Source organism: Narcine bancroftii, chromosome 1 (assembly GCF_036971445.1).
Source record: "Narcine bancroftii isolate sNarBan1 chromosome 1, sNarBan1.hap1, whole genome shotgun sequence".
Classification (NCBI taxonomy): domain Eukaryota; kingdom Metazoa; phylum Chordata; class Chondrichthyes; order Torpediniformes; family Narcinidae; genus Narcine; species Narcine bancroftii.
In genome coordinates, this window is record NC_091469.1 from 408,370,162 (window position 1) to 408,394,081 (window position 23,920).

Here is a 23,920-nt window from a genome sequence, read left to right on the forward strand (position 1 = left end):
TGAACAGACCAAATTGTGGGAGATGCAGTTAAATGGGTGGAGATGGGGAAAGATCCAAAACGTATATAATCACCTGTTTTAGATCCAGCAGACAGCCACAAAATATAATTAAATAAATTATTAGGATGCCACTCCCTCCAGTGCTGCTGTAACTTCAATAGCCAAACAGCCTCTTGTGCATTCCTATCAGTTTGGTTCCCCCATTATATTCCTGCCCATTCAATACCACCCACTACGCTTGGGCTAACTGACAGTACTCTGCATACTTTTAGGATGTGGGGGACAAAACAAAAACCACCTGAGGCAAACACTTCCCTCAGACAGCACCAATGGTCAGATTGAACTCAGGTTGGTGGAGTGTGCTGCACAGGCACTAACTGTTGTGTCACTTCAGTTGAATCACTCACAGTGTAGTTTAAAAAAAATGTGACCCAGTTAAATATTGATCTCAAAAGAAAATCCATTTTTGAATTAGTGTGCAGTCTGTATTAAATGTGGTGCTTGGAAAATGTAATAAATGATAGTTACAAATATTATTTTCTTGGAGCAATATAAATTTTGGATACTGATCCTATTTGCAGAAGGAAAATAAATTCATTTTCTGAGTTTAGTGTAAAAGTTTTATTATTAAAAATTCATACATTATTACAGATATGACAGAGACAAAAAAATTTGACACACCTAAAATAGAAATGCAGTTGGATTCATTTGGATATTGCTAAAAACCCTTAAACACCAAAACTGGTACCATTTTGCATCTCATCAGTGGTTTGTGGCAAATAAGCCATCTCTTCTACAAGAGTTAGGTAGTACAGTGGGTGGAGCATTGAATTTGCTGAGAGCAGAGCAGAGAATTTTGTCAGAGCCCAAACTTCCTACATTTTCGATTAAAAATTAAAATGCAGAAACTTTGTGGGTTTTGTAATCTCCAGAAATCATAATATGGCTGCTCAGCACCAGGTAGAAACAGAAGGAGCAGGATTGCACAAACTATTTAAAACATCCAGAATCACATTACTGTTACCCAATGCACACTAAGGAGCCATTGATTCCAAGTGGGCCTAAAAAAGATGGCCCAGAATCCATCAAGTGGGCCTCAACTGATTGGAACTCCAGAAGCCCGACACCAACTTGGCAATGGGTAAAATGGTGAATCTTCTCCACTTATACATTCTAATCACATAAATAACTTTTCAGCAAGCAGGGATAAATGGTGAAAAATGGTAGCGCAGCAGTTTAAAGAAACATAAATTATTACATCAGAGCTATTATACAATTTAAAAAACAGAAAAATATAGTTTTCCACAGGAGAAATATCTGTGTTTAAGTTGGATGGATTCTTGTATCCTTTCTTTCTGCAATTAGAATTCAGGGATCGTAGGGATTATTTAAAAACAATCTCTGTGGAATTTTAACAGCACCTTGAAAACTGATCTTTCCTGATTTACTCTGTTTTAAAATATAATATTGAATACAATAAGTACATATCACTGAGCACAAACAGCTATGATATAAATAAATACATTGCACCAATAAATAGTTACCAGATCCAATGTCAAAACATCATTGATATACACAGATGAATGGACAATATAATAACCTGGTTTTCATCAGTCACCATTAATTCAGCAAAGACAGGTACATCATTGAATAAATTTTCACCTTCCATTACACAGGCATTTACTTTAAACACTGGTTTGTATGGTGCAGGAATCAATCACTTGTGAGATGCCAAGAATATAATTGACAATCTGAATCACTTCAACATGCTTCAAGATGGAAGTAGCAAAGGTGGGAGATGATTGGCCTGTGCAAGATCACTGCCAATAATTGCCAGTTTCTATGTTTACAAAAATTAAAATGTCATGTTTGCCACTGGTAGTAAGGTCAGCAATACAAACACTGAGAATAAATGGGCCATGATGCAACAAGTAGAGAGGAGCAAAACTTCTGGAAAATTGTTCTTTCCATTGTCAGGGAAATCAATTACATTTTCAGTTTCTGGTTTTAAATAATCAATTTATAGAGTAATCTATTGGTGATGCTTTTTTTGAACTGAAGCAAACTGGCCAGAAATGTTTAAATAAGCTTTGAGGCTTTGATGTTTGCAATGGAAATTTAAAATGCACGAACCTGGTCCACATATCAGACCAAAAAGTCTATTCACACTATAATCTTGGAGGATGAAGCCACCAGACACACTTGGTTATGTTAAGCTCAAAATATATTTCCACAGAGCTGGCAATTTGAAAATAGAGGCTACAGAAGGAAATACTAAATGTTCACAGTACCAAAATGGTAGAATACATTCATAGACAAAAAAAAGTACTTGTTTTGACATAAAAGTATGTACTTTCCTCCTAAAATTTAAAAGATAATTTTAGTTGGATTTTATGTATTCGATATTAGTATGCAAATACAAACTTTATTCTCACTTTGATCATGTATTAAAAACTTCATATTCTACAAGAAAATCTCATTCTTCACTGAAAAATTGTCTCAACTCCTTTCTGAAAACTTTTTTTCAGTGTAAATGTGATTCTTTTTAATTATACTTTTCATCTATATTCCCATTGTCTTTCATGATTCACTGGTCAACAGTGACTGCATAAACTAGATTATTTAATTGAGCATCAGCCAACATTCCCATTTTGGATATTATGTAGAAGAAAGATAATTGATGAAGCAACTGAATCTGGTTGGGCCTAGAACTCTGCTAAGGCTGAAGGGATTTACTTCAGTCAACCACAAAGAACCATCTTGGTGTAAAATGTAACCCCAACCACTGGAATATTTCCTCTTAAAGTTTATTAACTTCAATTTTAGCAGGGTTTCTTATTGAAACATTGGGTCAAATGTTATAAGTGCAACATTTCATGTGTGAAATTTCTCAAAATGAGTCCCTGGAGTCCAAAACAACATAGAATGACTATTTCTTTAATGCCATTTGTGTATTATCTATGCCTTATAATGGCACTTCAATGGTACTTTTAGCACGTTATTGATTTTAAAAAAAATTCTATAATCATCTGGTTAGCATCAGTTGCAACAAAACTAATAACGGCTTCATCCTACCAACTTTCAGGAGGAGCAGGAGGAACTATTATCAATTTGTAAACAGACAATTCAAGAGTTTTGCCTAAACATTTAGCTTCCAATGTAGAAAAATTGGAGAGATGGAGAAACAGCAATACAAGTTACATGAACTGGGGTGGGGAGGGGGGGGGGAAAGAAAATCAAGATTTACAGAGTGCAATATTGCCAGCTGCTGGCCAAAGTACAGAACTGCACGAATCAACCATACAGAGATTTGAAATGTATTTAAAGACGTCAAGGGATACAAAGAAAATATCCTTATTTCTACACAAAGTATTTGGGAGTAATTTTTTAAAAATTATCCTTCCATTAAATGTCCCTGTTAGAATCACTGCATTATTGTTTGCAGTTCAGCATTTAACACCATTGTACCCTCAAAACTGATCAGCAAACCCCAAGACTTGGGACTCAATACTCCACTGTATAATTAGATCATGAATTTCCTCACCCCAGACCACAATCAGTGAGGATTGGTAAGAACATCCCATCCACAATCTCCATCAGTACCAGCGCACCACAGGGCTGCATTCTTAGCCCATTGCTCTACTCATTTTACACCTATGACATTGTGGCTCAGTATGACAACAATACCATCTACAAATTCGCTGATAAATACCACGGTAGTGGGTTTTATAAAAAGAGATGATGAGTCAGTATTCAGGAGGGAGATTGAAAACTTGGCTGAATGGTGCACCAAAAACAATTTTGCACTCAATGTCACCAAACCCAAGGAGCTGATGTTGACTTGAGGAAGGGAAAACCAGATGTGTATGATCCAGTGATCATTGAGGTATCAGAGGTGGAGAACGTAACCAAATTTATATTCTTGGGAGTCACTATCTTGGAGGATCTTTTCTGGAGCAAACACACTAATGGCATCATGAAGAAAGCACTTCAGTGCCTCTACTTCCTCAGGAGTTTGCGAAGGTTTGTTATGACATCAGAAACCCTGGCAAATTTCTAAAGATGTGTGGTGGAAAATCTGTTGAGTAGCTGCATCATGATCTTGTAAGGGAACACCAATACCCCTGAATGTAAAGCCCTGCATAAGATAGTAGACACAGCCCAGGACATTGCAGGCAAACCCCTCCCCACCATTGAGAACATCTATGGGGAATGCAGCTATCATCAAGGATTCACACCACCCAGGACTTGCTTTGTTCTTGCTGTTGCCATCAGGAAAGAGGTATAGGTGCCACAAGACTCGCACCACCAGGTTCAGGAACAGATGCTACCCCTCCACCATCAGACTTCTCAAAGACAAACTCATTTTGCACTTTATTGTTTGTTTTTTTTCTCCTCTCTGTATTGGAGTCCGTTGTTTTCATTTGTTTATTTGCTTGCATGTGTACATTGTGGGGTTTTTTTGCACAGCCAATAAGTGGTAATTCTGCCTGGCCTGCAGGAAAAAGAATCTCAGGATTGCATGTGATGTCATGTATGCACTCTGACAATAAATCTGAAACCTACTTTAAACATGTTATGCAAATTAATCCAGACTATAGACAGCAGTGTTAAATTATATGCTTCACAATTGTGCAGAAAAGTTTGTTAAACCTGAGCTTTTCATAAAATACTGGTAGTTTTCACACGAACAACAGGAAAATTTTCAATTGTGCCTATTCAAATCAGCAACAAAATTATGACTAAATGTCAAACTCATGCCAGACTGATGTAATGAGATCCAAAGAAGTTTACTGCGTCCTCATTCAAAAACAATGGGCTGGAAGGTATAAGAATGTATGAATGCCACATGCAATTAGAATATACATAAGACAGCAAATTCAGGGGATTAAGGGAGATACTGTGAGGTATGCACTTCCAGTACTGTTTGGTTTCTCGACAACTTTCTGCCATTTGCACAAACTATACCAAGCCCTAAGCTTCCCCACTTTATGTCTGAACTTGATGGATGCATACATTAATGTCCATTAAACTGATGGCAGGAACTAAAATAAGAATCCTATTAACAATGTGATCACTGTTAATAGAAGCAAAGTGATAAATTATTTGTGCTTTTCCAAGTACACTCCTTCAGATGCTCATTGTTGTCTAAAAATAACAAAAATATATAAAAATAAAATAAACCTTTACCTTACTTTTATTTTCTGGCATGCTTTTTTCTCCTTAACACTCAGAATTTTGTTTTTTCCCCTGTCTGATTAGATTTGAGTTCATAGACTTTAATTCACTTTCCTTTTCAGTGGCTCCTTTGTTTATTTTTCATATCTCACTGTAGATTTGCATATCAAATATCCAGTTTGTTTCATTGTGTTATAATTTGCCAGCTATTTGAAATATTTAATGTATAAATCATTTATGAGAAAATGAAAATATGAAATGTCACACTCCAGTATGTTCTGGCCCGATAATTCTATTGGGAATCTTCTAATTTTTTGCTGTAACTCCAATGAGGGACCACTAAAGCATCTAATTCCCACACCCCAACATAAAAACTGTGGAAACAGCCCTGACCTTATTAGCATCTTACCATTTTCTTGTGGTTGATTTGATCTCTCAGTCTGTAACTGTCCAGCAAGTTGTTCTCAACTTGCTGGACACTTACAGACTTAGGAGGTTTGTATGACATTATTACAGCACCAGTTAAATGGGATTGATCTGGGGCTATCTGTAAGGAGTTTGTACAACTTGCTGGACACTTACAGACTTAGGACGTTTGTATGACGTTATTACAGCACCAGTTAAATGGGATCGATCTGGGGCTATCTGTAAGGAGTTTGTACACCTGGATTTTCTCAGGTGCATTAGTTTCCTCCCACTCTCCCAAAATGTACGGGGTTGGTATATTAATTGGATGTAATTGGGCGGCACGGGTTTAACTTCTACTATGTTGTAAATAAATTTAAATTTTTTTAAAAATTCATAAACATTAAATATTTTGCTTTATTTATTTTATTATGTGAATAGCCTTGGTACTGTTCAAAACATGGATGATAGCTATCTATTTTATATGAAATTCCATTAACTACCTATTATTTACAATTATATAACTTTGGTGTAGTTTTGTTTTATTTATTTCAATTCCGAAGGAAAGAAAACAACACAAACAGGTAAAATATTAATCATCCAAAGGCGTTTAAGAATACTGATTCAAAATGTGCTCATTCCAGAATATTTAGATGTGCATTGGATTATCTAACCTAATTACCAACAGAAGCAAAGGCCAAAAGAGAGCAGAGATCAGGTATTGAGTGAGGTAAACATTTCAAAATTACATTATGCCACTGTTTCCACTACTTTGGCAATGTTAGTTGCTAGATAGATCAATCCAGTAGTTACAACACAGACCAGCAAATCAACCAATCTTTTAAAATTAACAGGATCGCTTTTAAACTTTATTTCAGATTTCCAGCATCTGCAGTTTTGAGCTCCAATGGTTATAGTAATCGCCAGATTTTGCCACTTCTTTGGATGTTATATACTTTCCGATGTTCATGGTTGGATGTCTCCTTGAGTCTTGCATTTATTTATTTAGTTATTTCCTGTGGCAGCCACCATTTTCCTTTTTCTCCCAAACAAAACTCTCAAGCCCTTATGGAAATCCTGCCAAAATGAATCTAAATAAGCCAGATGGTGTGAAGACCCACACTTAGATCATATATTAAACCAAAGAATATTTGGTCAATGTGTCATGAAATAAGGCTAAACATCTGTTTTTTGACCATTTGATAAGAGAAAGCAGATTAAAAAATAATAATCCTTTTTTTGCTTAGTTTCAGCAAATAAAAAGTATTGTTTTTAGTTTGTTGACTGCTGTCAAAGTATCTTGGATTTCACACAAGGGTCTCATCAAACCTACTGTTACTTTTTCAGCTGAAAGTGATTTGGTTTGTTTTTCACCTTTTGTGCAGACTTGCATTCAGTATAACATGGGTCTGTTGTTTCACTACAAGCCAGTTTTGCTACCTTTGATGTATTCACAAGTAGGTCCTTGCTGTTCATTTCAATTTACAGGAAGATGAAGGTATTATTAAGTTCTTGGCTCAAGTCTGTGAGAAAGCTGAAATAATGTCTGTTGGTTGTCAATAACATGCAAGTGGTGAATATAAGTTTTCACATCTTGATGATCTTTCTGAATACCGTCTGCACCTGAAGTCAGAGGAGAAACCATCTTCATCAATGTCATATGAAAGATTTCTTATAGGTTAGACACAAAGACTATTCATGTCTTTACTACAATCACACCATCTTCAGACTTTAGTGCTTCCCTCCTTCTTTATTTGAACATTCTTTCTTATGAATAGAAATAGTTACTTTTCCCTATTTGTTCAGGAAAGCAAACAATCCATTGTGACATTTGGGAGTATACGTTTAAACTGTATCTAGAAATTACAGTAAAGAGAGCCCATAATGAAACCCATACAGAGTGACCTTTATATCAATGAGTGCGAAGAGTGCAGAATCACAACATACAAACTATTTCAGTCAATCCTAAAGAATTACAGGACAATTCCACATTCATCTGGCCAAAAATAATGGGGCCATTTTATTTCTACTTGTCAGCTTTCACAGGAACAGCTTTGCATCCAAGATGAGAGATAAGGCTTCTGAACCTTAACTAATTGGAAATTGATACAAATGCTGTTAAAACTCCAAAGCTAGAACTTAGTTGGAAAGAACAGTGAATCTGTACAAAAAGTTGAACCATAGAACCCAAGAAAGTTACAACTCAGAAAGAGGCCCTTGTTCTAGTCTGTGCTGAACCATTTTTCTGCCTGGCCCCACAGGTCTGCACCCCAGTCCATACCCTCCATACCCCTCCTATCCATGTACCTGTCCTAATTCTTCTTAAATGTCCAAATTAATCCTGCATTCATCACTTCAGCTGGCAGCTCATTCCACACCCCCTCCACTCTCTGTGTAAAGAAGTTTCCCCTAATGTTCCCCCTGAACCTTTCCCCTTTCACCCATGTCCTCTTGTTTTTATCTCACCTATATTTACAGTATCTATTCCCCTCATAATTTTAAATACCACTATCAAATCTCCCCTCATTCTTCTGCGCTCCAGGAGAAAAAAGTCCTAACCTGATTCACCTTTCCCTATAACTCAGTTCCTAAAGTCTGGGCAACATCCTAGTAAATCACCTCTACCCTCTTTCAATCTTATTGACATCTTTCCTGTAGTTAGGTGATCAAAACTGCACAAAATTTGGCCTCACCAAAATCTTATATAACTTTACCATTACATCCCAACTCCTGTACTCAATATTTTGATTTATGAAGTCAAATGTGCCTTCTTCTCAATCCTAACTACCTGTGATGCCACATACAGGGAACTATGTATCTGTATTCCCAGATACCTATTTTCTACCACACTCCTCAGTGCCCCTCCATTTACCGTGAATGTCTTTTCTTGGTTTGTCTTCCAAAATGAAACACCTCATACTTGTTTGCTATTAAATCCCATCTGCCATTTTTCATCCCATTTTTCCAGCTGGTCCAGATCCCTCTGAAAGCTTTGAAATCCTTGCTCATTTTCTATAACACCTCAAAACTTTGTGTCATCTGCAATCTTGTAAATCTAATTTATCACATTATCAACCAGATCATTCATCTAGATGACAAACAACAATGGTCCCTGCAATGATCCCTGAGACACATCACAAGTCACAGGCCTCCAGTCTGAGAAGCAATCATACACCACCACCCTCTAGTATCTCCCATATAGCCAGTGTTGTGTCCAGTTTAATACCTCACCAAGCATCTAAACCTCTCTGATTAACCTCCCATGTGGGACCTCGTCAAAGGTCTTTCTAAAGTCCATGAGACAACATTCACAGCCTTTCCCTCATCAACTTTCCTGGAAAAACTACACAAAAAACTCTATCAGATTGGTTAAACATGACCTACCATGGTCAAAGCCATGCTGACCATCCCTAATCCATCCTTGGCTATCCAAATGCTTGTATATTCGATCTCTTGGAATATCTTCCAATAATTGACCTACTACTGACATCAGTTCACTGTCCTATAATTTTCAGGGTTACTTTTGGAGCCTTTTTCAAACAACGGAACAACATGAGCTACCCGCCAATCCTCTGGCCCCACACCTTTGGCTAAGGACATTTTAAATATTTCTAGCAGAACCCCAGAAATTTCTACACTAGCCTCATTCAAGGTCTGAGAGAATACCTTGTCAGGCCCTGGGGATTTATTCTCCCTTATTTGCTTTAAGACAGCAAGCACATCCATAACTAACCTCACTGCTTGTTTTCCTTACTTCCCTTGACTCTGTATCAGTTTCATGAGTAAACACTGATGCAAAATAACAATTTATGACCCCCCCACCTCCATCTCTTCTGGCTCCATATATAGCTAACCACTCTGATTTTTCAAGAGGAAAAAAATGTTGTCCTTTACTATGCTTTTACTATTAATATACCTGTATAAACCTTTAGCAATTTCCTTCATATTGTCTACCAAAGCAAATCTTTCAGCCGTCCTGATTTATTTTTTGATTTCTTTTGCATTTTTTACACTCCTTAAGTATGTCATTTGCTCTGTTTCCAAACCTGCTATACACCTCTCCTTCTGAACTGGACCCCCAATATCCCTCAAAAACTAAGCTTCCCTATGCCTGGTAACTTTGTCTTTAATCCTGACAAGAACATATAAACTCTGTACTCTCAGATGAGCTTAGAGCGTGGATGGCATGTGGAACTATGACATTGCGGCCATTAGTGAAATTTAGTTGCATGAGGGGCAGGACGGGCAACTCAATGTTCTGGGCTTCCCTTGTTTCTGATGCAATAGAGCGGTTGGGAGGGCAGGGGGGTTGAAACAGGAGGGGTGGCATTGCTCGACAGGGAAAATATCACAGGTATGCTCAGGCAGGACAGAACAGAGGCCTCGTCTACATGGGTGGAGCTAAGGAATGGGAAAGGTATGACCATACTCATGGGGTTGTGTTATAGACTGTCCAATAATCAATGAGAATTGGAGGAACAAATCTGTAGAGAGATAGCAGGCAGCTGCAGGAAACAAAAATGTGATAGCAGAAGATTTTAACTTGCCACATATTGACTGGGATTCCCATACCATGAAAGGGCTGGATGGGCTTGGAGTTTGTCACTTGCCTTTCCTACAATACTTCTTACATTGAAATTGATGCAGCTGAGAATACTTCCACCACATACAACCCTTTGACCAATTATCACACCTTTTCTTTCAGCCTCTCCCCTATCTACTCTGGCACTGTGGTTCCTATCCCCCCCCTGCAAATCTAGATTAAGCCCCCCAAGAGCAGCACTAGTAAACCTTCCCACAAGGGTATTAGTCACTCTCCAGTTCAGATGCAAACCATTCCACATTCCCTGGAAAAGAACTCAATGATACAGAAACCTGAAGCTCTCCGTCCTGTATCATGTCTTTAGCCACATGTTAAGCTGCATTATCCTCATATTTCTAACCTCACTGGCATGTGACATGGGTAGCAATCACAATTCTAGATGTCCTGTCCTTCAACTCCCCGAATTCTCTTTGTCGGACCTCCTCATTCATGTTATTGGTTCCTACATGGACGATGACATCTGGCAGCTCACCCTCCCTCCTCAGAATGCCATGAACTTGAAATATTTATTTATAATAGGAATTATGATTTATTTGGAGAAGGAAACTGAAAGAGGACAGACATGCAGAATGGGCAGACAAATGAGAGAAAGAATAATGAGTATGTAGGAAGAGGGGGGCTTGAATGGCATATGTCAAGAAATATTAGGGCATGTTGAGAAAGTGGTTACTCAAGCATAATAGGATACTAGGATTCATAAAGAGAGTCACAGGGTTCAAATACAGGGCAGTTATTCTAATTTGTGTAAAACACCACAGATCACAACTGGAGTATTACATCCAAATTCTAGTCACTATACTCTAGGGTGGATGTAAAAGGAATTTAATTGCGTGAAAAAGATCAAGAGGAATTTGATAAAGGTATATATAAAATCATGAGATTATACAGAAAGAAATTGTTAATGTAAGCAGATGTTTAAAATAAAGTTTTGGGCAAAATATATGAGAGGTGTATGGAATTAAAAAAAAACAGTGATTATATCCAGAATTTATTGGTTGGAGTGATGGATCATCCCTTACAAAGGGGAATTGGATATAAACTGAAGGTAAATAATTTGGTGTTGTGACAGAGGTGTTTGGGAGATAAACTGAGAAAGGTTTGTTGGAGCAGGTCAGACACAAACACTTTAAAACATAGAATATTTGCAGGAGCTTTTGCAAGAGTGCTCAGAGTCTCATGATGGACTGTAATTTGTAAAAGGCTACAAATGTAACAACAGGCAGTAGCAGCTTTGTCTGGAAAAGAGCATTTACTGTCTGGAAGGTCATGTGATCTTTGCAGGCAGAGAGCAGAAAAAAAGAGGCTTTGCTCTCAGAGTTGGAGGGAGTGAGACAGAGAGAGGAGAAACACAGACATCAGTTCCAGACGGACAAGCCGACAAGCTTTGGAAGACGGCCTGGTCAAAGGAGAGGACTGGCTGTCTGGTAAGTCCCTTGGAATAGGAGAAACAGAAAGGAACTCTGTGGTGACCTGAAAGAAAGAGGTTAGCATCTGGAGAAGCCTAAAGGGGGTAAGTTTCGTCAGCAAGACACTGAAGTGGCTGTTAAAAAGGAATCAGTTGTGGATGTCCTGGAAAAAGAAAAACTCTCTCTTTGAAAACCAACAAGAACCCTTCTGAGTAGTAACCATTTACCTGTTAAGCAGCAAAGCCTGGTGAACTTTATTAATGTTAACTTCTGTGCACAGTACAAGAATTGTCTGCAACCAGTGAGATTGGACAGTGAACCAAATAACTTTGCTTAATTTACACACACATTACACACACGTGTGCTTAGAATTAGAGGGGGGTTAAGTGAGTCAATAGAGATAAGTTAAAGTTTGATTCAATTTTCATGTTCAAAGCTAGTTAAAAGCTAGTAACCCTTGGTCACGGCGTATATCTATTGCTGCTGGGTTTTGGGGTCCTCTGGACTTGTAACAGAGGGAAATGTGGAAAGATGAGAAAAGATCAGGAAAGCCCAGTCCTGACCAAAATCATTTACTGGATGCCAGCCGAAACTTGATGAGCTGAATAGCCTTTTTCTTTGCCATAATGATTCATATGAAGGCAGAATGTCAATCAATGAATGTTCTCTTCTAGAATCTAAATTTTCCTTTGGTTGCACTTATTACAAACAACAAATCTAATGGTAAATGACCAGAACGACTCTCATATTTCCTGCAATCCCAAATGCACCTCATCCATTCCAAACACTGAGAACAATAATAATTTTAAAACTTACTGATCTGGTTACTCCTGCAGTGCCGCAGCAGTCTGACAGTATCTGCGATCATGTGCTAGAAACAGAGAGAAAAATGAACAAAAGCACCAGGAGAAAATATATAGATTGTAAGAAGTGATCTGAAAATCGCTTTCTCCAAGAAGAATGTTTGATTTAAGAAGTCACCTATCCTGAACACATAACATCTTCTCACTTGTCTGGAAGGTACAACAGTGACAGCACCTCTTTAGAAGGCTGAGGTGGGCAAGACTACTAGCCACCATTCTAAACACTTTCTACAGGACCTCTATCAAGAGTGTCCTGCCCAGCTAAATCACAATGTGGTATGGTTGCTGTAGAGCATCGGATTGGAGGTTTATCTACAGGACCATAAAAATGGCAAGAGGATCACTGGAATCGCCCTCCCTCCATCAATGGGATTTACCAGGATTGTTGTTTAAAGAGGGCTCACAAAATCAGGGAGGATCCTTCCCACTCACACTCAGAATCTTCCAGCTACTCCCACTGGGAAAAAGATAGAACCACCAGGCTGAGAAATAGCTTGTTCCCACGAGCAGTGACACTGCTGAATGAGTGAGAGAACAACTCTCCGTGACTCTATTTATTAATAATATTTATTTTAATATATGTACTTATGAACTGTGTATATGTATCATTTGTTAGAATGTGTTATTGTATGTCTATATGTGTGTTTAGCTTTGTCCTGCACTGTGGACTGGAGAACATTGCTTCTTCAGGTTGTATTGGTGAAATCGGATGACAAATAAACTTGAGCTTGATTGCAGAGCACCAAAATGTGGAAGATGATGAAGTGGCGTGATTGTCACTGTAACGTCACTGAGCCTCAGGTCATATGATCTGCTGCAGATATTCTATGTGAACTTTCCTTGATATGATCCTAATTTCACATTACAAATTAGGTGAGGGATCAGCAGAATTCACAGTAAAAAAAATTGGACTGTTATTTGGCAATCTTATTGATCCTCAGGCAACTTTGTTGTTGGAGATTAGGATAACAAAAAAATTCAGGACCATAAGACTTTTAACAAGGGTCAGTCTGGTAACAGTTGTCCCTTTACATAAGTGTGTTACCCTATATTTGGCAGAGCTTTGAAAATATTGCACATAAAACCAAACTCTAGGCATTTCTACACATTGGTCTAAATAACTTTATGGATTCACAGATGACAGTGAAATTCCTACATTTCAAGTTTATTATCATCCAATTGCACAAGTACAACCCGACAAAACTGCGTTCTCCAGTGTTCAGTGCAAAACATGCAAACACACAACCATACATAGCACACCTGCAGACAAACAATACATAAACATGACAAATATACTTATTTAAAAATAAATAAATGACTATTGTTGAGTGAGTATTAGAGTCTCAGATGGTGAGTGTGAGCTGTTCCTTTGGTCATTCAGCATTCTCACTACCCAGGGGAAGAAGCTGTTCCTTCGCCTGATGGTGCTGGCTCTAATACTCCTGTATCTTTTCCCCAATGGGAGTAGTTGAAAGATGCTGTGGGTCCCCAACAATTTTGCACACCAGATTGACAGTCTGAGTGCCACCAGTGATTGTTCTTGGGAGCTCCACTGGACTGAAACCTTCTAAACCTTTCTCTTCATAAAAACTTGCAGTTATTTATTTCATTTTCAGAATTTGTTATGTTTCTGAACATCAGTGAAAGGTCTTGCTTAATTTGACAGGCAATAAAGCTGTAAAGGCAGGGATTTGTCATCAGTCTATGGTTTTGTGAGGAGCTTTGCGAATGTGTTCTCTTCCACCTATGACACTTGGTTACATTGGTTAAAGCCTTGCTGCATGGCTCCAGAATGAGTTTAATCAACATCATCAGCCTTACCAATCCAAATAACTTGCTGGGTGAAAGTTCGGCCAACAAGTTGCACAGGGGGAAATGCAGGTCAACAAAGCTCTTTGCCAATAAACCTGATTTGTCAAAGGCAGTGGAAGAGATGAATATGTTTCTATCCATTCTTTCATGCCATTTACCATTAATATTTTACAGTGTAATTTTCTGCTGCCTTTGCGAAAAATAGTGCACTTATTGCTTTAATTTAGACCTTGTGGTGGTACACCACCAGCCTGCAGGGGGCAACCTCTGTACCTGCAGAAGTGTAAGGAGACAGGACATCACCTGGCCGGCTGCCAATCAGTTGGCCTGAATGGATCAAGCCCTACCCGGTCGGGTGTCAATCACCCTCCGGGATATAAGCCTGTGCCAGCCTCCCGAGGCCTCACACTGAATTGCTGCAGCCACAGCCACCCTGGCTCTGTGGAGGTTTTTGTAGATCAAAGCCTGTTGTTCAGTCTTTCCTTTGTGTGTGTCTGATTCTGTCTAACAGCGCACCACAATTTAATGCACAAAATTTTCCCACGGCTGTCATGGAAAAATTCCTGTGCACAGGGAGCCTCAAGGTCGACCCATGCCACCCGGAAGCCCAGACACGTTTCAAGATCTGGCAGCACACGGTTGAGACAATCATTGAGGCACACGAGAGTGACATCCTGGACTCCGTCCGATCGGAAGCAGTTGGTCCTACTCCGGTCAAAGCTGGGTCCCTGAGCCTTCCAGGTAACCAAAGACTGCACCACATACAAGAGCGCAATGGAAACTCTTGAGAACTTGTGCAAGTCCCCCTTGAATGTGGTCTGTGCAAGATACCTCCTCAACACCCGAGCCCAGCAACCCGGGGAGACGGCTGAGTCTTACCTGGGACACTTGCGAGAGTTGGCCCGACCATGTCTGGCTGAACCCGGGGTAGGTGTAGAGAGGCTGATCTGGGTTTCCTTCATTCGAGGGCTACGCTCGAGGGCCATCCGGCAGAAGCTGCTGGAAGACAACATCTATGCCCTAACCAGGACTGTGGAAGTGGTCCAAACCCTGGAAACAGCAGCCCTGCATGTCGAAGCCTTCAATTCTGGTTTTCCCCAAGCTCCATGGCCCTCTCACACTGCAGCTGCAGCCCCAGGCCAAGCTGGAGAGGAGAACGTCACTGCGGCAGGCGCCCGGTGCCCCTGTAAGTACTGTGGGTCCTGGTGCAGGTCAGATCGACAATCACGCCAAAACTGCCCAACTAGGAACCAGTATCGTTCCCAATGTGGCAAGAAAAGCCACTTTGCAAAAGTGTGCCTCTCCAAACCTGCTGGCAGCTCAGCGGCCCCCTATGACCTCCCTGCCTCCCCCGCGGAGCCCCCACATGTGCATGCCAGATGGCGTCTTCCCCGACTTCGACTGCGCAACATCCAGCCCCGCCAGCAACCGTCGCAGCATATGCCCCGAGTATCTGCACCAGCCCTTGCCCTCCCCGAGAACTACAGCGACATCACCTCCGGCTCATGGTGTGACGTCACTTCCAGCTGATATAATGACATCACTGCCATCGGCTGTGATGATGTCACTTCCCCAGCGCAGTGGGCACAGCTGGGGAAAGAGGCCAGCCACGCAGCAGCTCCCCACAAGCCACCGCCATCTTGGGACAGGCAGCGCCTGACACAGAGGGCCCCTGAAAATGTTGAGAACAACATGGTCAACACAGGTGATGACCAGGCCATCCTACCGACGCTCCCCACGCCTCCGGGTGCCTTCAGCTGCCGCATGCTGCACCCAATGATCGATGACAACGTGGTCAACACGGGCGATGACCAGGCTGCCCTACCGATGCTCCACATGCCTCCGGAGGCCATCGGCTACCGCATGCTGCACCTCACAATTGACATCGACGTGGTCAACACAGGTGATGACCAGGCCACCCTATCGACACTCCCAATTCCAATTCCTCCGGATAGCGACGACTCTGACTCCGAGATGGTCCTGGCTGCCACCATGCTGACCAGGGACATTCCCCATGATCTCGGGCACTCAGTGATGGATGTGCGAGTCAATGGCAGGTAACAAAGTGCTTGTTGGACAGTGGCAGCACCGAGAGTTTCATTCAACCCAGTGTGGCTCACTCGCTAAGGTTAAAGGTCCACCCCACCACCTGCTCGATCATCTTCACCACCAAGGATAAGACTGTTGGTACCCTCAGGCACTGCTTGGTCAATATAATGGTGGGAGGGGAGACTTACACAGGATTCAGGCTCCTGGTCATACCCAAACTCTGCGCACCACTCCTCCTGGGCCTGGATTTCCAATGTCACCCTTGCATTCGGGGGGCCCCAACCTCCATTCACATTGCACGGCACGCCAACCTACCAGCCCCGGCCAACCTGCGGCCTCTCCACACTGCGCATCACTGCACTGGCACACTTCCCACATCTTGAGCTAGGCTGCAAGCCAATCGCCACCAGAAGTAGGTGCTATTGCGCTTCAGACAGGGACTTCATCAAGGCGGAGGTGCAGCGACTCCTGGCAGAAGGCAATATAGAGCCCAGTAACAGACCTTGGAGAGCCCAAGTCCTGGGGTCGAAGGGGGAACTAAGCTGAGGATGGTCGTGGATTACATCCAGACCATTAATCGGTACACCCAGCTGGATGCCTACCCCCTGCTGAGGAGCACTGACATGGTCAATGAGATTGCCCGCTACCAGGTTTTCTCCACGATTGACCTGAAGTCGGTGTATCATCAAATCCCTATCCACCCGAAGGAAAAGCCCTAAACCGCCTTTGAGGCAGATGGGCGCCTGTACCAGTTCCACCAGGTTCCTTTTGGGGTCACAAATGGGGTCTCCGTCTTACAGTGGGAGATGGATCGCATGGTCGACCAGCATAAGCTGAAGACGACGTTCCCATATCTGGATAACGTCACGATCTGTGGCCGTGACCAGCAGGACCACGATGCTAACCTGGAAAAATTCCTCCAGACGGCCGCGGAGCTGAACCTCACTTACAACAAGGAGAAATGTGTATTCAGCACCACCTGCCTCGCCATCCTGGGGTACATCGTGGCCTATGGAGTCTTCGGCCCAGATCCGGAAAGGATGCCCCCAACTAATGGAGTTACCTCTCCCCCCCATGCTAAAGACCCTCCGCAGGTGCCTGGACCTGTTCTTTTATTACTCACAGTGGGTCCCTCACTTCTCGGACAAGGTCCGACCAGTGGCCCAAGCTACACCTTTTCCCCTCCCACTTGAGGCGCAGGCAAGACATCATGGACACCACAATGCAGGCTGTGGATGAGGACTTCCCTTTCCAGGTGGAGAGCGATGCCTCCAAGGTGGCCCTCGCTCCTACCCTCAACCAAGGGGGGGGGTACCCTGTCGCCTTCTTCTCCAGGACCCTCCACGGCTCCAAGCTAGGGCACTCCGCCATTGAAAAGGAGGCCCAGGCGATTGTGGAAGCAGTCTGCCACTGATATCACTACCTGGCCGGCAGGAGATTCACGCTCCTTACGGAACAGCAGGCCGTGGCGTTCATGCCCACAAGAGCAAGATAAAGAATGACAAGATCGTGCACTGGAGAGTCGAGCTGGCAACCTACAGCTATGACATCCAATACCACCCCAGGAAGTTTAACGACTCCCCTGATGCCCTCTCTTGCACCTGCGTGTCTATGCATGATAACAGGTTGCAGGCATTGCATGAGTCCCTCTGCCATCCGGGCGTCACCTGGTTGTACCATTTTGTTAAGTCCCGAAATCTGCCGTACACGATCAGGGACATCAGGGACATGACCGAGGCCTGTCGGGTCTGTGCGGAGGGTAAACCCCACTTCTTCCATCCCCCCCAGGCCCACATTGTAAAGGCTACTTGGCCTTTCGAGCGTCTCGGCATGGACTTCAAAGTGACCCTGCCTTCCATGAACTGAAACGTCTACTTCCTCACGGTAGTGGACGAGCACTCACACTTCCCTTTCGCCATCTCTTGTCCGTCATCAGGGCCCTGGGGCAGATCTTCACCGTGTTTGGCTACCCCGCCTTCATCCGCAGCGACCGGGGATCTAGTTTCATGAGCGACGAGCTGCGCCAGTACCTGATAGCGAGGGGTATCGCAACCAGTCGCACGACAAGCTATAACCCAAGAGGCAATGGGCAAGTGGAATGCGAGAACGGGGAGGTCTGGAAAGCAGTCCTCCTGGCTCTCAGGTTAAAAGGGTGGCCCATTGAATTCTGGCAAGAAGCCCAACCCGAGACGCTCCATGCCATTTGGTCACTGCTGTGCATGGCTACCAGTGAGGCCCCTCATGAACATCTGTTCTCATTCCCCAGGAGGTCGGCGACTGGAATGTCACTCCCAGCATGGCTCACGACCCCGGGTCCATGCTTCTGCGTAAGCAGGTAAGGACACATAAGGCCGAAGACCTGGTGGAGCAGGTGTTCTTCCTTCATGCAAACCATAACTACACTTACATTAGGTTTGGCAGTGGCAGGAAGGACACCGTCTCAACCAGGGACCTGGCATCAGCAGGAGTACCCACCACACCAAGCCACCCTCCAACCCAGGACAACGCTGACCAGGCATACACCCCCGTCCTCATGCAGCTATGGAGCACGGAGGGTGTTGGAATCTAGGGGTTAAAACATTATGAAAGAAATGATTAATTAATAAGTTTATATTTACTGCATGGTTCAGGGAAAAAGAGGAATGTGATTAAGTGGCAATCACAGCATGGAGCAAAGTTGGCTGAGCAAAATGGTCTGCTCCCAAATACAGGGAGAGGAAATGCATAAAACGATTTAGGAGGAATGCTCAAACTGAAGGAGGTGGTGAGTAGCACAGGAGACACAGGCCAGACCAGAACAAAGAATGGCCTGCAAGAAACAAAGGGAATGGAAAACCAGTCTAGGAGGAAGATTAAGGCATGAGGAGGTGTTAAAGAGAACAGCAGAAATTGGCCAGACAGGAACAGAATGGTGATTAGAAATATCTGGGGATGAATTAATTTCTGATCAACACAACAGGATAGTCTGGCCTGGAGGATTAAGATGGGAGTGCTACACCCCAGATATCTGCAAAACAGGAGATGACTTGTGATAACCCTTATGCAAAAAGATCTAGCAAAGGAAGACAACTTTTGTTCTGTATGATAAGATTGATCTATATAAACTGAGCGAACTGGACAATAGGGGTCAGTCTTGGGGAGTAGCTCACTGTGCAGGTGACCTATGAACTAATGAGTGACCCAGAGCTCTGTTAAGTTTTATTCTTGTGCTGTGTAATAAATTGACTGTGAACCGAATACCTTCTCCTATCACTTCATTCAAAGAACGCGCTGGACTCAGACTACACATAGACTAAATTAAGAGTAAGTTAAAGCCAGAGTCCGACAATTTGGTGACCCCGACGTGATGAAGATGGAGAAGTCACAGAAGAAAAAGATACGAAACACCGGTCGATTGTGGTGTGGTGATAACAACAAGTGACCATCCTACAAAGGGAGGTAAGCAGACGCCTGTTTTAACGAAGTTCTGCTATTGGCAAAGATAAATTGTGTGTTGTCACTACTCTGCAAAAGCCCTCGTTAAAGCCAAAGAATAAAACAAAAGGGGGTTGGAGTCCCCCTAGTAGAACGGGGTTGGAGTCCCCTGTAGTAGAAGGGGGATTGGAGTCCTCCTAGTAGAACGGGGTTGGAGTCCCCTGTAGTAGAAGGGGGTTGGAGTCCTCCTAGTAGAACGGGGTTGGAGTCCCCTGTAGTAAAAGGGGGTTGGAGTCCTCCTAGTAGAAAGGGGGTTGGAGTCCTCCTAGTAGAACGGGGTTGGAGTCCCCTCGTAGCGATCTCGAGAGATAGCTTTAGACACTTGGCCAATTAGAATAAGGTGCATTGTGATGGTTATTTGTTTTTATAGTGTGTAATAAGTATTTGATTAAGGATCGTGTACCATAGTAGTGTATAAGTATCTGTATAAGGTGCATTGTGATGGTTATTTGTTTTTATAGTGTGTAATAAGTATCTGATTAAGGATCGTATACCATAGTAGTCTATAATCAGTATCTGTATAAGGTGTATTGTTTTATAGTTATTTGCTTCTATAGTGGTTAAGTATCTGTTTAGGAATCGTCTAGTGTATCATAATATTTTATAATAAGTATTTGTTTAAGGATCGTGTGTAGTGTGCTGCTGGTGTTTATAATAACGTGGGAAGGGACGAAGTAGATTGCAGGGTGTCAAAATCCTACCAGGGGAGAGACCCAGTGAAGTACGAAGTCTAAAGGGTTAAAGATCAGAACAGAGATGGAAGGAGTAAATAGGGATGTAGGGCAAGAGCTCGGGGGAGACAGAGGGGTTCCCCCATCTGTAAACCGACAGTGGGAGAAAACAAGGAATCAATTACTGGGAGGATTACCGAAGGGAGAGGAGGTACAGGCTATGGCACGGTACAAACGGATATGGAAAGAGCTGCAGAGTCAGGGGAAGGTACCTCAAGGATTTGAAAAAATCCGACTGGTATTGTACTTAGGAGAAGCAGAGAGGGAAGCAGCCAAGGAGATACAGGAACATGAGGCAAAGGGACAAGGATCTATATGGAATAGAAGAAGGCTTAAACAACAGAGAGAAGTGAAGGAACAGAGAAGGGCAGATTTACACATTATGACATTGGCTTGCATGGCTGTGGAAGCGAACCTTCAACATGATATTAAACAGGGATCCCATAACACTAAGGAGAATACGGGGGAGGTGAAGCCGTCAGCCCCGTTATATCCAGAGTTACCGGAGACATTGCCACCACCTTATCCTATTCCCCAAATGCCAGCGATGCAGACAAATGAGGGAATAGTGAATGTCACTGAATTAGCAGGTCACGAACTCCAGGAGGCGAAGGAGAGACTTAAGAGAGTTATGCAGGAAAGGGTGGAGGAAATGAAGGAGTTAACAAAGGAAATACAGAATGATGTATGTAAAGTAAGGGAAACTAGTATGCGACTGGAAAAAACAAATGAGAGAGAGCAAGAACAGACACTTGAGAATGCCTTCTCGGTAGGAATGTCAGAGGATCACACCACCCCCACTCCTCACAATAGACAAAAGGAGTCAGAGGATGAGGAGATCTTGACCTTTTTGAGTCAGTGTAAGGAGCGTTGGACGGATAAAGCAGGAGTACACCCAGCCACAGATCCCTTGCAGACTACACTCTTTAGGGCTGCAGTAACGAGTGGACTGCCAGCTGTAGTTAGGGAGGCATTAGAGAATAACCCTGATATTCCTGGCTGCTCGAATGAGCAATGGGAAAAACATTTGACCCATCACATGAAACGTTACAGGGCTAAGCAAAAGGAGGACAAACAAACTACGGAGTTGGCACAAGTGCAACTCCTTAAGCTTCAATTGGAAGAGGCTAGGAAAAAGGCAAATGAGAACAAAAAGATTTCCTCAAAGGGTGCGAACCAGATGATTCAGCAGCCAACGCAGCCACCACAAGGGAATAATATGAGTTGGCACCCGGCCCCATATTGGGCACCGGGTCCCACCTATGTGGCCAGAATGGGAGGTCCAATGGGGGGATTCCGAGTAAGAGGGAGAGGTCAGGGTGCTCCACGAATGCAACCAGCCGTATGTTTTGTATGCGGTCAGCCAGGACACTGGAAGAGAGACTGCCCCCTGGCTTGGGATCCTCGGGACACTGGGGGAAGGGGATATGGACCACCACAAAATGAGCATTGGGTCCAGTCCCAGAGATCGTCAGTGCCACCCCCGGTACATCAGGCACCCCATGCGGCTTTAGCTCCAAAGAGACAATTCCCTTTGCTGACAGAGGAGGAGCAATATTGCCCACAGTGACGGAGCCCGAGCACCCACGAGCAGGCTAGGTTGGCAGACCCTTTCCTGCAGATTAAAGTTATGGACATGGAAGTATCCTTTTTAGTGGATACGGGAGCCAGATTTTCAACACTCACTGGCACTGAATTTCAAGATAAAACATCATCCTCTAGCGTCCAGCTGATAGGGTTCTCGGGTACACCAGAAAATCTGCCGTTTTCTACACCACTAGTCACTTCTGTGGCGGGACAGACTTTTACACATCAATATATTTTGTCAGCCAGGTGCCCTACCAATCTCTTGGGCAGAGACCTGTTGGTCAAGTGCGGAGCATCGATCCTTTGTGGACCCAGCGGAATAGAGGTCACCTTTCCAAATGGATATTCTATGAACTGTTCATTAACTACACTGCATTCCAGTTCTCAGATGTTGTTGGCGGCAGCTGGAGGATCCACGTCTGAGGGACAATGGGATGACATTTACTGGGGGTTGTTGCAACCAGAGGACCCTCAGAAGGGAGGGCTGCTAAAACTTTATAATCAATGGAAGCCGTGGATGCAGACGTTACACCCGTATACCCCTCCCTCGGACCCTCCCCATATGACCCTCTTTTACGATAGGGATGGGGATGAAATGTATCAGCATGCCTTTTATGAAGAGGTGGAGGGCAGGCAATGGGAAATTAATTCGGACTACATAGTGGTAGGAAAGGAGGGAGTGGCCGCTGCAGTGGCACTGACATCTGAACAGCTGGAATGGTATGAGATGGCAGGTGAGGCCATTCCTCATGTCACCCTTGCAATTGGCACTACTCATCAGGCAAAAGATTTGGGACCGATGTGTCGGAACTTGAAGTCCCTAAGGGACTGGTCTGACACCCAAATACCGACAGTGCAGTTCTCCTCATCTGGTCAGGCATACAAAATTTTGTCTCCAACATATGATCAAGTCCTCCTTGAGCATAGACAGATTGAACGCTTTCATGGTAGAGAGAAGATGGATCACCCCGACTCGGCCCCTATGCTAGATTCTCTCCCTGAGAACCTGTGGTCAGTGGGACCAGCAGATGTGGGTTTTTGTCAGCAGGTTGATCCCATAACCTTCGAACTGTCAGATTACACCCCTATTTGGCAGATGCAGTATCCCCACAAACCTGAAGCTGAGGAAGGTTTGGCAGATACCATTGATGGCCTTATGTATTCAGGGGTGTTGGAACATTCGTGTTCTAGTTGGAATACACCCATCTTACCTGTTCCTAAACAAGACACGGGCAAATATCGGATGGCCCATGACTTAAGGCGCATCAATGGTATTGTGAGAACACCCACAGTTCCAGTACCAAACCCATATACTGCCATGACTGCTTTAACCCCCAACCACAAGTGGTTCTCTTGCATAGATTTAGCGAATGCTTTCTTTTGCTTGCCGCTGGCAGAACCATTAAGAGATGTGTTTTCATTCACGTATAGAGGTAGAAAGTTGCGGTATACTAGGCTTCTGCAGGGCTTTATTTTATCTCCAGGGATTTTCAATCAGGTGTTGAAAGAACAGCTGGGGGGGCTAGCACTGCCAGGTGGGGTAGTTCTGATCCAGTATGTAGATGACATCCTATTAGCAGCACTTGATCATACTTCCTGTTTGGAGGCCACCTGTCTCCTGCTAGTGCAGCTGTTCAAGGCAGGCTTTAAAGTCTCTCGCTCAAAGCTGCAATGCTGCAGACAGGTGGTCACCTTTTTAAGTAGAATGGTCTCAGCAAAAGGCACAGGGATTTCCCCTGCACATCAACCAAAACCAAAGACAGTTAAGGAAATACTTTCGTTTTTGGGTTTGTCAGGTTATAGTAGGCAGTT

General features: G+C 43.1%; 1 protein-coding gene across 2 annotated transcripts in view; it reads right to left on the bottom strand.

The window, feature by feature from the left end:
- Positions 1–618: 618 nt before the first annotated feature.
- rapgef5a (Rap guanine nucleotide exchange factor (GEF) 5a) overlaps positions 619–23,920 on the bottom strand; it is a 242,463-nt gene continuing 219,161 nt past the window's right edge. For both annotated transcript variants that reach the window (XM_069913870.1, XM_069913871.1), the window contains 2 exons: positions 12,409–12,463; positions 619–7,206 (listed from right to left, as the gene is read on the bottom strand). In XM_069913870.1, coding sequence (XP_069769971.1) covers positions 7,088–7,206; positions 12,409–12,463 — 174 coding nt within the window. In that variant the 3' untranslated portion in view covers positions 619–7,087. The remainder of the gene's footprint in view (positions 7,207–12,408; positions 12,464–23,920) is intronic.